The following is a 15,950-nucleotide window of genomic DNA, read 5'->3' on the forward strand; positions in this document are numbered from 1 at the left end:
TTGGCTTCACTTTTGACAAAACTAAAAAAGGCTTAAATCCTCCCTGCAGGAGGACCTGCTGCTGACATGCCAACAGGGTTAATTTTTGCTCTGGGGCGAGGGGTGTGGGGCTCGGGTGTGGGGCACAGGGTAGGGGCAGCTGGGATGGGGAACTGGATGCCAATGAGATGCAACTCCTCATCCCTGTCATTAAAATTTTCATTTCTCCTTCCTGATCCTCTTCCCTCACAAGCAGGGAAATGGCTCCCCAGGATCTGGGAAGGTGCTTTGGAGCAGTGGTTTTCCTGAAGGTTTAGGGTTTTCATGGGGGAATGGGACTCAGCATAGATTAGAAGTTTTGATGTTATCTTTATGTGTCAGCTTGGCTAAGCTATAGTACCCAGTTTAATCAAACAATAGTCTGGCTGTTGCTGCAAAAGCTATTTTGTATTTGGTGGTTAATGTGTAAAATTAGTGAATGTCTACAATGCGTAAAGTACATTGCCCTGGATAATGAGGGTGGCCCTCATCCAATCAGTTGAAGACCTTAAAAGCAAGAATCCAGGTTTCTCAGAGAAGATATTCTGCCTCAGGACTGTAACACAACTCTTGTCTAGGTGTCCAGCTTGCTGGCTGCCTGCTGTACTCTACGATCATGTAGACCAAGATAACTGGGTGATTTGCATTCCCAGTTTTTCTTTGCCTTGTTTTGTTCATTCTTTCCTCCCTTCCTCCCTCCCTCTCTCCCTTCCTCTCTTCCCTCTTTCTTTCTTTTTTGTAACTAGGGATTGAACCCAGGGTACTTTACCAATGCAGTACATTCCCAGCATTTTTTATTTTTGTTTTGAGACAAGATCTTGCTAAGTTTCTGAGACTGCCCTTTAACTTGTGATTCTTCTGCTTCAGCCACCTAAGTCCCTGGGCATGCACGGTTTCTTTAAATAAATAAATAAGAGGAAGATCATGTTGTATATATAATATATATATATATATATATATATATATATATATATATATATAATGTTTCTCTCTCTCTCTGTTCCTCCTGTTGGCTCTGTTTCTCAGGAGAATCCTGACTGATAGACAAGGATGCTGGAGGCCCCCTCCTACCTCACAGAGGTCTCTCTCAGTCTCTGTCTCACACACAGCATTCATGGGGCATAATCACACATTACCGATTATTCCCTGTGTTGAAGGTGTGAAGTTGTCTAGAGTAAAATGCTCATACTCTCTTGGACACCCGGAGAGCAAAGAAAAATGCTGAAACAGGAAGTATGAAGGTACCAAGAACAAATATCTCCCTGGTTCTTCCAAGGAAGCCAAAGTAACTAGAATAAACTCCAGCAGCAGACAGTGCACACAGCTTTTAGAACTGACAGTGACCAGGAAATACACCTAGAGGAAGACATTGGGGAAATAGGTGTGGATGACACATACAGCATTCTGAGCTAGTGGTCATAGGTCTTCTCTATTCGATGAAGACTTTGTTTAAGTGCCAAATTATGAGGATGCCTTCAGAGTATCAGGTCTGGGTCCTTAGCTTGGGATGGTAAGGAAAGTGAAATTAATTATCCCCTAGAAGGGATCATCAAGAAGCAATCCAAGAACAATCTCTAAGATCAACCAAGAATTATGACCAAATAAACATAGACATTATCATACCTCTTAGAATCCTGAACACATGCTTCCGGATGTGTGAGCTGTACATGGAACGGTCGAGGGATTCAGTGTTGCTTGGAAGAAAAGTGGGAGGCAGTTGTCCTCTTTGCATTCCACAGTGGAATATGTCCAAGAGAATCTTGTCTGCATCCTGCACTGAGGTGGAAGGGGTACTGTGGCCTCTATTCTTTTTCCACTGTGGTTGGTCTGCCTTCTCCAAGGGGGGTTAACATTCATTAGCTTTGAGGTCTTTTATAAACTTGGCCTTTGTTACCTCCTGGGGGGAGAAGGATTTTATATCTGGGCCATTCCAGATCATAAATTACTGAAGTGTTGTGTGAATCTAAAGTCAGCCAAAACACAGAGAAGCTGCAAAACAGGTGCCTTGATAATAGCACCCTCACAGTTAGGCTCATTCTGCTAAGTGGATTGTACTGCTAGGGTAAACTCCAGATTGAATTAAGGCTCTTCCCCAGGTAGCCTTTTTTAGGACTTTAATCAGGGTCTGCTATGGGTCTAAACTATGGAGTAGCATTTATATCTATATGTGCATTGGGAGCGTCTGTAAAAACCCTGAGAGGTTTTGGAAATGAAGACCAAGGCATTTTTTATGCTTTTGGTGAATGATTAGGTCACTTTGGGTTAATCAGATGGTATCATAGTTTGAGTCTTAAAGATGGTGAATGAGTAGGAAGTGGTTAGAATAAGGCTCCAACAGATCATTGCCTTGTTTTCCTATATCAAATAGGTAAGGTCCCAGTACTACATGACTGGATGGCATCTCTATTGCTTTACAGTCTGCAGAAGGGTATTTTAGGCAACAGTGGACCCTAGGTATGCCAATGGTCCCATGAGGTTATGTCAGCACCCCATAGCCATCTTAGTTTAGGTAAACACACTCTGATATTCTTACCATGATGAAATTGCCTACTGAGGTGTTTCTCTGATTGCATCTTGGAATTAAGCAATGCATGACTGTGTATCTTCAGCTACACAAAATTATAAAACCTGCCTTAAGAGCATTTCTACTTTCTGCTCTCCTGTTGGTTTTATGTTACCTTGTAAACTGCCTGAAATTCTTTGAGAAGCAGACTGAGCAGTTGAGGCACAGACACACGTGTGAGCCTGAGCATAAGCCCTGCATATGTAAACACGTGCTCTTTTGCCCAGGGTCCCTGTCTACTCACTGTGTTTGAGAGTCTCGATACAGTAGTATTCACTGTGATTACAGCCTCACAGCCAACAAACACGTGGAAAACACTAAGATAAGATAGCCAAGAAATGAAAGCCTTTAAAAAAGGAGAAAAAAATTTGTTTTGTAGTTGTAGATGGACAGTATACCTTTACTTTATTTATTTACTTTTATACAGTGCTAAGGATCAAACCCGGTACCTTACACCTGCTAGGCAAGTGTTCAGCCACTGAGCACAGCCCCAGCCCGTGAAAGCTTTTGACATGCTCTAAAGTGTACAAAAAAAGAAACCAAATAGCAGATCACCATGTAACTACATGGATGACAGCCAACTAAACATTCAGGAAGCAGGGAAGCACATTTTCAGTGGCAAAATTAGGTAGGAGCTAATGATCCTTAGAGGATAAATTTGCTAAAGTTCATGGTAAAAAGAAAAAGCGATGGTAGATGTTCTTCATCCTTTTGCTCCAGGTCTTCTTGGGAAGGAGGGAATGAGACCCTCTTTATTCCTCTTTGCAAGATTGTTTTCAACATCCTAGACAGGAAGATGTTTGTTCTATTAAGAAAACCCCTCTGGGCACAGAAATTCAATCTCTTTCTTAGTAACTAGTTTATTGGACAATCTGGAAATTCTTCTATCTGATATGATTCCTTTCTATAGCAGTTTAGTTTTCTTAACTCATTTTTATTGACTATAATATACTTGTAATAAAAGCATCAACTTAAATGTACAATTTACAAATTTTTATAAATGAATATAACTGCTGTCCAGTGTCTCAGAAGTCTCCTTTTTGCCCCTTCTTAGTCCAAGCCCAACTCTCAATAGTAGCTGTTGTCTTGCCTCGGATCAACACAGATTGGTGTTGTCTCTGACCTTTATATAAATGAGATCACATGGTACTGTTTATATCTGGCTTCTTTCATTGTTATCTGTGAAATTCATCAAAATTGTTAGTGGTTATTTTTTTAAATTTATTTTAATTTGTTATGTATGACATCAGAATGCATTACAATTCGTATTACACATATAGAGCACAATTTTTCGTATCTCTGGTTGTACACAAAGTAGAGTCATACCATACATGTACTTAGGGTACCAATGTCCATAGGAGTAGTTATTTTTTACAGTTCTATAGCATGTATGTATTTGTTCCGTTGGTGAAAATTTGGATGTTTTTATTTGGGGGCTGCTGTAAATCAACCATGATTCTGGTTCTTGTGCCTTTAGATGAACATACATCCTCATTTCTGTTGGGTAAGAACAGGATTCCTGTATGAGGTATTCGGATAATGTGGATACTACCAAGTACTTTTCCAAAATGATAGCAATAATCCACACTGACTTTAGTAGTAATTCAAAGTTATAGTTACTGCCCTTCTTTCCCAATAGCTGACATTTAAAAATCTTTTGACCATTCTAGTAGGTGTGTAAAGGTATCTGTAGTTTTACTTGCCTTTTTTGCTATTTGTTTTGTACTTCTTTCTTATGAAATGCCTATTCCAGTGTTTGCCTAGATTTTTCTTATTGATTTATAGGAGTTGTCCTGGGCAAGTCTTTTGTCAGGTATATGTATTTCATCTATCTTTTCCCACTTTACGACTTGCATTTTAACTCTCTTAATGGCGACTTTTTATGAAGAGAGGTTTTTAATTTTAATGAAGTCACCTTTATTTTTGTTTTATGTGCTCCTTAAGAAGTCTTTGTCTACCCCAAGGTCTTAAAGACATTCTCTTCTAGAAGCTTTATTGTTTTACCCTAGAATCCATCTGGAGTAAAAATTTTTTATATGGTACTGGAGCCTTAGTGCCATGTATTGAGAGGACTGTCCTTTCCCCCATCCCGTATGGTGCCTTCATCATAAATCAGATGACTGGGTATTTGTCTGTTTCTAGACAATCTATTCTATCTCTACTTCAAAGTTTCTATGTAATCAGTTTTAATTACTGTGGCTTTTTATGTATTGATATTTAGTCCTTTGATCTTCAAAATTATTCTTGCTATTCTTGGCTTTTTACATTTCTACTATAAATTTTAGAACTAACTTGCCAATTTTCTATACATCCACCCCCACACACGCCCTTCCAGGATTTGGGGGTATATTGTTTTAAATCTGCAGAGCAATTTTCGGAGCATTGGCTTCTTTCCCTGTCAGCCTGAACTGATTTCTTTTTTTTTTTTTAAATATTTATTTTTCAGTTTTCGGTGGTCACAACATCTTTTTATTTTATATAGTGCTGAGGATCAAACCCAGCACCCCGTGCATGCCAGGCGAGAGTGTTACCTCTTGATCTACATCCCCAGCCCCAGCCTGAGCTGATTTCTTTATATTCGACCTTTGGAGAATAGAGAGGCCCGCTGTCCTGCTCCACTGGGGCTTTGTGTTCCAGGTGGGAGTCGGGATGCATTCCTGCTCCTCTGAATCTCCGTCTCTGCATTGTGCTGTGCTCTGGGAAGGTCACTGGTTTGGATCACTGCAAATGGGCTCCTTTACCTTTGGCCTCTAATCAGGTTCAGTCACTGGGAAGCACCTGGACAGGTCATCAAAAGAAGAGTGTGAGGTCAGGGGCTTCACTTCTGTGCCCTCCACCAAAGGCTGTTACGTTTTCCACCAAGCAACCTTGCTCTTCTGACTCCCCCTCTGGCCCCTTCAGTCGAAGGGTGATAATGGCTCCTCCCACATTATCACATTATTTCCCAGCACCTTTTAATCACTTTGTTAAACTCTCTCCAAATAATGCAGTTTGAGCAGGTCATCTGTTTCCTGCCGGGACCCTGATTACTACAGAAGTGGAAGATAAAGAATGTGCTGAGTAGATTTTAAAAGAGTTCAGAGAATGAGGACCAGTTGCACCAGCGATGCCCTTGCGGGGGTCTGCTGGCAATACACACCTGTGGCTGAGATTGCCAAGGTGTATCGTAGAAGCTCGGCCTTGCTCTTTCTGATATCATTTGGAATCACTAAGTGACACTTTATGATTTTAAAAGTAAGATTAGTAGTCTCAGAGTGCACCTGTAAATGACAACAGTGTTTTAGCATGAGTTATTTTTTCACTTTCTGACTAAGTCGCTAATAGATGCTGCAGTGTTTGTACTCCAGTCTGAGAAACATCCACAGTACCGCCTGAGGATGTTCGAAGATAAGGTGAGAGTGTCAAGCTGAAACAGTCTTTAAAGTAGTAATAGAATTGCTCCTATTTGAAAAATTAGAATTGAACCATTTCTGGGGACAGCAGCCTCAAGCTACTGTGAATGAGAGAAAATTATACTAATTCTTTAGTGAGTCTTATATTGAAGTCCTTTAACTCTTCTTTTGACAGTTGGGTTATTTAGTTGTCTGCTTTAGGAATTAATTTTTGGAATGACATCTGTAGTGCTGGTAATGAGTACTGTCAGCTTGAAATAGAAATCATGTCCAGAATGTCATTTGGTGACAGCAGTAATTAACCTGGATCACACATCAGATCATACAGGCAAATATGATGGTATAAGGACGGTTTGGTGTTTAAAATGAAAATGCCAATAACAAGTAAAACAGGTTGTCAAATAGTTTTAAATGAAGTTTTACCTTCTTTAAAAGGTAAGTAATAAGTTGAATTCTGCCATGATCAGCTTACATTTTAGTGGACAGGGCTGCTTATGTGTTCCAGTCTGTGTGTGCCTAGGTAAATTGTGATTTTGGGTTTCATGATCACTAGTGTAGCTCTCTGCCAGCTGCTCCTTTAAGTTACTGTCCAGCTACCATTCATGGGGCATCCCAACCCTGCAGGTCATATACCGTAGGAGATCACAGAGCCCCTTATACTAGAAGGAGCAAAATGGTGGCCATCAAACATATTTATCCTCATGTTATTTATTTTAAAAAATTGTCTTAAACTGGAAAATACAAATAAAAATATCTCAATTTATGACTTTTTTTAAATGGATGATCTGAGAACAGTGGGTCCTTTATTCTAGTATGGTGACAAATGGCTGTGATGGGGGCATGTGCTTAGTTGGGAACCATGATTGTCACCTGGCCAGCTTCGCTGGGTTCTGTGACTCAACCATATGAGGCATGTGTTGGTATGTGTTCAACACAGCAGGGATACTTCTAGGTGCCAAATGGGAATAAGAGAAATAACTGATGTTTCATTGTTTATCATTGATATCAGTAGCCCCAAGCTCCAAGAGGCCAGAGAACTTGTCTGTTTGTCTCGGTATATACCCAGTATTTCATAAATGTTTGTTGATCTACCTAGGAAGATGAAATTGGTGACATGCAGGATACTTAAGGGGAAGGCTGAATGCTGGAGAAGGACATAACCTTAGGTAGGGCTGAGGACACAGAGTGAGGTGCTGGCACAGAGAATGCAGTAAGGGGCAACCTTGAGTGACAATTCAAATAAAAATCTCTTGGGTTAAGAGACTGGTGGGATATAAAGGAGGGAAGGAAAGGATGAGTCTGAACTGAAAGAGCTGCAGTGCCATTAATCTCCAGCCAGGAGGGTGGTAGGTGAAAATGACAGGATCCCTCCCGCTAGTAGCCATACTCAGGATTTTCCCCTCATGTTTTTAATCCCAGAGCTAAGACCATAAAGAACACAGTTTCTGTGAACCTGGAGTTGACAGCAGAGGAATGGAAGAAGAAATATGAAAAAGAGAAAGAGAAAAACAAGACTTTGAAGAATGTCATTCAGCATCTGGAGATGGAGCTGAACAGGTGGAGGAATGGTAAGGAGGAGTGGAGAGGAAGGAGGGGGCCCAGTGTGTGCTTTCTCTTTCCCCGACTCCTGGCCTCCTGGGAGGCAATTGGGAAAGGGCATGATGGCGGAGCTTGGTCAGTAAGCAAGCAGATATTTTCTGATTTCCTAGCCCAGATCCCCACCTGCATCCTGTCAGTTGGCTGGCACACGTTGTGAGTGTGGCTAGGTGGCCATTGGCAAGTTTGGCCTGATCTGTTTCCAATCAGACACCTTGACTTCTGCTGCCCTCCATTCTGGTAGCCATTTCTGAGGCGGGTAGTGCCTGAGACTTTGTGGCTCAGATTGCTTTGGACTCAATAAAAAAATCTCCTCTCTGATGAATTTTATCATTTCTTTGGGGTTAAAAGCCACCATTGGCAAACACTGGTCTTTTTTTTTTTTTTTTTTTTTTTTTGCTTAACTCACCATCATGCTCTTCTTTATCAAAGGCAGAAACAAGGCCCCTAAAGAAGCAGCCTGTGCTAAGATGGAGTCTTGTTTCGTGACCAGTTTTCCTTTCCCCCCCAAAACATTCTCTGTGGTTTGTTCTACTGGGAGAAAATATCTCAGAGAGCTGACGTGCATTGGGTGGGTGGGTTGTGGGTGAGGCGTTAAGAGGGGTTTCCAGATCCAAGTGCAGACAGGTTATTTTAGTGATTTTTAACACTGTGATGGAGGTTAGAAAGTAGAAGAGTTTTTTTTTTTTTCCTTTCTTTCTTTCTTTTTTTTTTTTTTTTAACTGAAATGAGGCAGGTTGGTGTGTGTGCATGCAGGGAGATGGCAGATGGTTGGAAGTTTTTCCTCAGACCCTCTGCTGCCGTCACCAGTGTTTATTTCGGGCACTACAGCAGACCTGAGCTCTGGGTGTATTGGAGCTTGGGGGCTGTCATGCCCGATCAGGAGGTACTGCACCTGTTTGTAACTGCCGAGCGAGCGAGCAGCAGATCATCTCATGCTTGTATGTTTGCTTCTGCTTTTTGCTAGTAAGGGTGGGGTGTCAGTGAGCTGCTGTTTAATCAAAAACAATTATGTGGCAAACGAGGATTCAACAAAGGATCAAAAAGTGACCTAGTAGCCTAAATAACGGGTTGCTTCTCTTTTCAGGAGAGTTTCTAGCTGTGCATGTGTTTTGAAAGCTGCTAGAATAATTGAATAATTCAGCACCTGGTGGATGATTCCTTACAGTTTGGCAGAAGTAGGAGAGTGGGGAGGGGTAGAAGGGAAAATGAGGAGTGGCCCTATGAAGCATTGTTTTATTTCTGGAATCCTCTTGGGTCAGTTCTCTGTTGGATGACTGGGACATTCAGTAAAGCCTTTTGGTAAAATGTTGGGGGTCAGGGCTGGGAAACATTGTCACCTGGGCAGTTAACCTGGTTTTTGTTCACCCTTTCTCGTGCTGCCTTAGGATCCACCTCAGCCTCGTGTGCCTGGCTCCCCAGTGCCAGCATCTTTTTGCACGCTCTATCCTGCTCTTGGCCTCTCCACTTAGCATCATTCTATCTGGTACCCCAGTTCATCCACACTGCAAATCTACCCAGAAATTACCATTTTTGGTGCCTTTTGTGGAGATCCTACATAAGCCTTTAAGTTACATAATTTCAGAAAAGGAAGACATGATTTCTGGCACATAATAGATCTGCAATAAAGGCCTGTTAAGTAAACGTGTATTAATGAGGGTGCTGGAGATTAAAGGAGGGTGGGCCATTGGGCACAATCTCTCTTCTACCCGGAGATCACCGTCAATAAACATGTGGTGATGGTCTATGGTGCATTTCAAGAAGGGAAACTGCATTTAGCCAGGAGTTGTTACCACTGGGGCCTGATGGAGGCTGAGAAGCCCATGTGGGCTTCCAGGAATAAGCAGTACAGAGAATAGATTTGAGAGAAACAGCAGTTAGGTGGCTGAAACAGAAGGTGTTAGGTGGGGGTGGGGCGTGGGTAGAGGGAACCAAATTTATAAGGGTCTTGAGAGGAAAGACCAGTGGGGAGGTAAGGGATGCATTGGTCTGAGGTGAGCTTGGAGGGGTAGGTGGTGCTGTTCCCAGAAAAGAGTTGTCCTGGATCTTGGAAGCAGTGAGAAGCCATTCAGGGTATTAAACTGTAGAGTATATGATAAGGTCTGGGTTTTTGAAGCTCCATTGGTTGTGTAGGGGAATGAGCTAGAATGGGTAGAGAAGGAGCTACTCAGTGGGTGAGATGATGGCAAATTAATTGAGAGGTATGGCAGGGGAAGGGACAGAAATGCATGGACCCAAGAGGTATTTAGGTGGAAAGTTAGCAGGGATTGGTGGGAATTGGCTGTGGGCCTACTATGAGTGCACAGCTATCTCAAGCACTCACAGAACATCACGCGATGTGTCAGTGGACTTCACACACACACACAAAAACCAAGCCAGGCTTTCTTTATGTCTCTGGGGCTGGGTGTTGAATTCCCAAGCAGTAGCCCTTAAGGTGCTGACAGGTTAGACAGTTCTAAACTGGAGGATCTGGAATAGTTCAAGCTATTTCTATTGTTGGTGCTGCTTGCACGTGGAGCTAGCTAGTGATTTGTGTCCAGGCCAGTGAGACGAGTGTGAAAAGTAAGAAGGGCCAAAGAAAGAAGGGCCTGGAAGCCCTTTGATGCCCCATGTATCAGTCCTAATTCCTCCTAGCTGAAGTTGTGAAGGTGTGGCTGGTGTGCATAAATTAGAAAGCTGGGATGGGGAGTACTCAAGCCAGAGTGGCAGGATATTGCCAACTTTCTTTTGAAATTTGACACACACATTGGTTTTAAACCCGTAGGAAGCAGCCACTAATTTCCCTTAACGTTTCCCAGGTATTGATGTTTCCACACTGGGGTCTGAACAAGTAATGGGCGCCTTGTCCATTGTGTGTCCTCTCCCTGGGAAAGAGACATCTTTCTTGCATGGTGCATTCATTATTTAAAAGCTTCCCTGTACACTCTATCTGTGAGAGCCAGGAAGGACTGCAGTTGAGTGTGTGCATGTGTGTGTGTGTGTGTGTGTGTGTGTGTGCACACGCGTGCGCACACACCTTTTCCTACTTGCTATCACAGATCATGAGGTAGCAATACAGAGAGGAGGGAATCAGTTGCAGGAATCAGTTGCAGAGAATGTAAATAAAGAAGGGAGATTTGTCTGATCCAATGGACAGTGATAGGACTGTGCCAGGGGAGGGGCAGGCACTGCCCATGTGAAATATTACTGTTACATCCCTAGAGACTGGTCTCAGCTTCTCTCCCCACCCCCACCTCTACCAGTACCAATTTTGTACCCTCGTAGCTTGATGGGTATGATAGATTGTATCCTCCAAAAATTCACATGTTGATATCCTAACCTCCAAGGTATTAATATTGGGGAAAGAGGCCTTTGGGAAGTGACTATTTCGTAAGATGTAGAGCCCTTATAAGAGTCCTGAGAGACCGTGCTTCTCTGTTTTCTGCTATGTGATGGTTCAATGAGAAGATGCCTTCTGCAAGTCTGAAAGAGGGTCCTCAGACCATGCTGGCACTCTGTTCTTAGACCTCCAGCTCTTGAATTGTGAGAAATCATTTCTGGTGTTTAGAAGCTCCAAGTGCATCTGCATCCTACTTTGTCACAGCAGCTCTGACTGGGCTACTCAGAATGCAGGCAGGGCAGTTTCTTCCTCAGGGCACAGCTGAGCCTTGATTCTCAGACCAGGACTTATGACTCATAGGCTATATTCTGCACAAGCCTGAATTCATTTCTGACATTGTCTCTTAAGGCAGGATAGCTCTGGGCATGTGCATGGTGGCTTAAGGAGGAGAGGCCACACTCTGTTTTTGTAAAGGTAGGCTTTTTACGCCACTGGCCTGGTTTAATTCTGCAGCGTGCCAGTTAAGGTCCTTAGATTGCAAGCCATAGGAATTGACCCTATCCCAGCTTAAGCAAAAAGACACTGTATTAGAAGAATAGGAGGGAGTCACAAAATCCAAAGATCAGCTGAGTAATCAGGTTCCACAGGCAGAAGCTGGGCTTGGTACACACAGCAGATCTCATAGGGGCCAGGCTGCACCTGGAATGAATCTTCTCCAGCTGTTTTTTTCCTGTGCTTGTAGTATAATGTTGGAGGAACAGAGACCCTGGATAGAAGAGGAATTCTACACTCGGTGGTGGCTTGACTGGGGAAGGATAGGGTACTTTGATAAATTGTCTGATAGAGACTACATGCAATCCAGGGACTAATTCCTCAGAAAGAGGTTGAGGTGCTGCTATGAGAATGGATGTCAAATGACTGAAAAGCAGCACATGGTCACTGTAATTTGCTAGTGACATCTTGTGGGCCAGTCTTTCATCAGACCTAGAGGCTCTGTTGGCACTTGACCCTCAAGGAAATATGCTTGCCTACTTTCTTAAGGAACAGATGGATGGGGCGGGCGAGACAGTTGCCAAAAAATGGACTTCTCCTTTTAAAGCTCTGTTGATCATATGTGTGGGAAGGACTTGAACAACCCTGAATATGGGGATAGATGTAGATAGCTGGATTCAATTATGGCTTCCTGGTCACCCCTATCTCCCCTTCATCCATCAAGAAAACTCTTGACAGGAGTATGGGGAGGAAGGGCTGAAGAGTAGGGGCATGATGTTCAGAAGTGGTTGGGTCCATCATTCCCTTGGCCGCCAGATCAGACTTTATCATGCTCACCTCTGATACTCTCAATTTTGCATTTAAAAAAGAAAGTAAAGGAAGAGAAACTTTTTAGTAGGAGTTGAAGTCAGGAAAAGAAGGACCTGAAAATCCAGGTGTCAAGAGAACGGGGAAATGACCTGACAATCTAGTGCATCTGCCGAGCCTCTTCTCTTGAATAATTAATATAAGATTAAATAATAGAGTGGAGGTAGCTTTACCCCATCTGCAGAAATCATGCAAATAAATTATTTCCTCCCAGGCTGAGGAGGTGTGGAAGAACCGGTCATCTCTAAAGTAGATTTGTTCTCTAGGTTTAAAACCTGCCATACCAACAGGCATGGTTCAATAACTAGATAAATCTGTAACTTCTAGTCCAATTTGGGGCTTTATGGGGCTTTGAGACCAGAGTTGTTGGCATGCTATTTGCTCTCTCAGCATTAAATCTATAGAAGATGCTGGCCGCCTTCTCAGATTCATGATTATAGTGGATCCATAGAAATCAGCATTGTGTTTGAGAGATCTAATTTGCCAGGCCCTCTTTTCTCTTTTTGAGAGCGTAACCAAATTGTAATAAAAATACTGACCGCTTGGAGAACCTTGTGGCCTGTTCAAGAGGCCCTGAATGTAAAGAGGGTGGGAGTCCCAGGTGATCAGTTTATTAGAAAATTACTTTGGAAAGGATTAGAGAATGTCTTAAGCTACTTACAGTATTTTTAGGAACTAGGGTGAGGGATGCTATTTGTATGCAAAATAATATCTTAAAAAAAAAAAACCTCACGTTTATATAATGACATCTTGTAGCCAGCTGCTCTTACCCATCTGGCAACTTAAAGGTTTCCTTTTAGTTTCTTTGATATAGAAATTACTTACTGTTAGGGTTGCTACTGGGCCTGTTTAATTGGTATTAAAACGAAACACCTCGTTTGCCAGATCTGCAGTGGTTTCTGGCGGAAGCTGTGAGTGACCAGCAAATCTCTGCCCTGGAGTTGTTGAGAGAATGCAATTACCTCTCTATGTTCTCCCGAGGTTTTAGGGACCCAGCTTATGAAAAGGATAACTAGCTTGTTGCTATTTCATGTGTGAAATTTTAATGAATTCCTGGCAGTCTAATGATTTTCTTTTTTTCTTTTTTGGAAAGAAAATAGAAAACAACCAAAAAAACCTATTTTAGAATTTTTAACCAATAGACCTAATGAGAATTTTTGATTAGTCTATCATTCTCGTCTATTGCAATTGATGGATTTCTATTTTTTGTAGAAACATTATTTATGCTCTCTGGGGGTTTTCATTTTATAATTAGAATGCTCTGGAAGCCTTATAGGTATGCTCCAAATGAGTGCTCCTGTGTAAACACAAATCTTTTTAGTCCTTAAAGGTAATTACATCTGACAGTAGTAAATGCCAGAATGCTTATTTGAAGAAGGGAAAGGTTTCTGGTGGTGGGGGGGCAAGGTTTTCAGTGTAGAAAATCAGATGCTTTACAGTATTATAAGCTCTTTCCTTACAGATAGCAGGCATGCGCCTGAGGGTCTAGGCTACGAGATATCAACCTTTAATGCAGAGGGAGAATAAAAAAAAAGTGCTAATTTTTATTTGGTGGTCCTTCTCCCACTAGCAGATTTCAGGGCATTATTCCTCCAGGGTTTGTTTGCAGCTGTCTTCCTCATTACAATCAGTTATTCCGTAATCACCTAGCGGGGGCTTCTCCGGAGACTCGGTCCACTGCAGTGCAGGGAATATTCTTGATTAACATGGTGAGATTGCCATGGAGACAGATTGCCTGGTGTCAGGTCTTGCACGGTGTTGGGAATTTACAGTCCCCGACGTCTTTGTGAGCTGGACAGTGCAGTTATCAGGGGTGCTTCTGGAAGTCATTGTCTCGGTCCTTTGAAGGGCAGTGGTATTGGGGAAACCAGCTCTTGGTTCCTCTTTGGGCAAGAGCTGTGCTGCTTTTGTTTGTGCGTGTTGCTGCTTTGTTCTTCGCAGTCTGAACGGCTGCTGCAAAAAAATAATCCTGACTGCCTGACCTTTAGAATACAGACTGGCAAGAGCTTGCTGTTTAGATGTAGCTTTGTGGGAGACATGTTGGTGCTTTGATTCAGAGAACTGTTCAAGAGAAACCAGAAAGTCTGCTATGGACTTCAAATATTGTTTTAATAACAATAAAAATAAACCTGAAAGAGACTTGCATAACTATATTGTGTGCTTTTTTTCCCCCCTTTTTGGAACCGAGCTTTGACCACAAAGGTATTGTGAAAACACTAGAAACATTAATCTCAGAATAAGTAAAAATAATAATTTATCTGCCAAGCCTAAAATTTTGCATATTTGTCAGGAAGAAGAGGAGGTCTGAGATGGACTTTAAACAATAACACCTTTTCTGCTTTTTATATATACTGTCTTCATCTATCTTTAGAACAACTGTGATGAAGGCATTATTATTACGTCTCCTATGCAAAAAGCAATCAAGAGGTTAAGCAGAAGTTGTGAGTCATTAGACCTGTAGCTTTAGCAGCTGCCAAGGAACTGGAGGTATTTGTGAGTGTTCATTGATCACTTCCAGGGTCTTGTAGCTGCATTGGTTAGCTTGTTGGACCTCAGTCATCTAATTCCTCAATGGAAGAAGAGTGCAGTTTTAGGGAGAGTTAGACCTATGACTTTTGGCCAGAACAGGTCACATGCTGCTAAGGTCACAGAGTTCATCCCTGACCCCTGTCTGCCCAGATGAGTCAAAAAACACACTGGCAGCTCCTTAGTTCACCCCAGCCTCATGATATCAAAGCATCTTCAGCCATTTGGAACCGAAGAACACAGAGAATATGGGAATATGTCTTTTCCAGATGCTTTTGTTATCTCTTTCTTGGGGTGACTTGGCCCCTGGATAATATGTTTATGGTCTGGCTGGCTTCTGGTCCAGTACAGTTAAGATTTTCACCTTCATCATGCTTACGTGGGAAGATCAAATTCATAGTGCAGTGGATTTCCCTGTCCCCAAATTTAGCAGCTCTACCTGAAAAGTTAGAGGTTCAGTCAGGAACTAAGTAGAGGAAGAACATTTGCCAAAGTGTTAGTGGGAGAAGGATCTAAGTTAGAATGGAGGGGAAAGGGGACTTTAAAGTTTTAATGTATGTTCTGTGTTGCTTGAGTTGTTTATGTTGAGCATGTGTCCTGAATTATTTGTGTGGCTAGAAAATGTCCTTTAATCCGTCTATCCATCCATCTACCTTACTGCTTTTTATGGCCCATGGATTTAGCCTACTGAGGAGAATATAGATGTTTAATTGGATGAAATCCAGTCTGCACACTAAGGTTGTTGATGGATGTTTTAAGTCAGGAATTGGAACTGAATGAAATATTGATTTGGTTCAGGTTCAGTTCAAAGGCTACTCGTATATTCTGGTTTTGTTTCAGGTCAATAATTTTAGAAAAACTCTCAGGTATGGTGCAGTCTAGTTCAAAAGGGAAAAAGAGTTGACTCAGATTCGTATTCCGCAAAGCAATAGTTTTTCCTTCAAATTGCTGCTTCAGATGGATCTGTGATACAAAAGTGAAACCATGGGGTTAATTTTACCAGACATTGGGACCTACATACCTCCTATTTTGTCGTTATCAAGTGAAGTAATGGAATGGAAAGCAGCAAAACTAAGCCATCACACAGTGTTTTGTTTATGTTGAAGTAAAGTGCAAAGTGGGTTCCTTGAGGCATAGACATAGCATTACTGAAGGCACAGATTAGGATCTGTTCTAC

General features: G+C 42.1%; 1 protein-coding gene across 1 annotated transcript in view; it reads left to right on the top strand.

Moving 5' to 3' along the window:
• The window catches only part of Kif5c (kinesin family member 5C), a 151,415-nt gene that overhangs the window by 81,176 nt on the left and 54,289 nt on the right, over positions 1 to 15,950 (top strand). Inside the window, exon 11 of the mRNA XM_005315817.5 lies at positions 7,393 to 7,541. Coding sequence (XP_005315874.1) covers positions 7,393 to 7,541 — 149 coding nt within the window. The remainder of the gene's footprint in view (positions 1 to 7,392; positions 7,542 to 15,950) is intronic.

This window comes from Ictidomys tridecemlineatus, chromosome 7, assembly GCF_052094955.1.
Source record: "Ictidomys tridecemlineatus isolate mIctTri1 chromosome 7, mIctTri1.hap1, whole genome shotgun sequence".
NCBI classification, from domain to species: Eukaryota; Metazoa; Chordata; class Mammalia; order Rodentia; family Sciuridae; genus Ictidomys; species Ictidomys tridecemlineatus.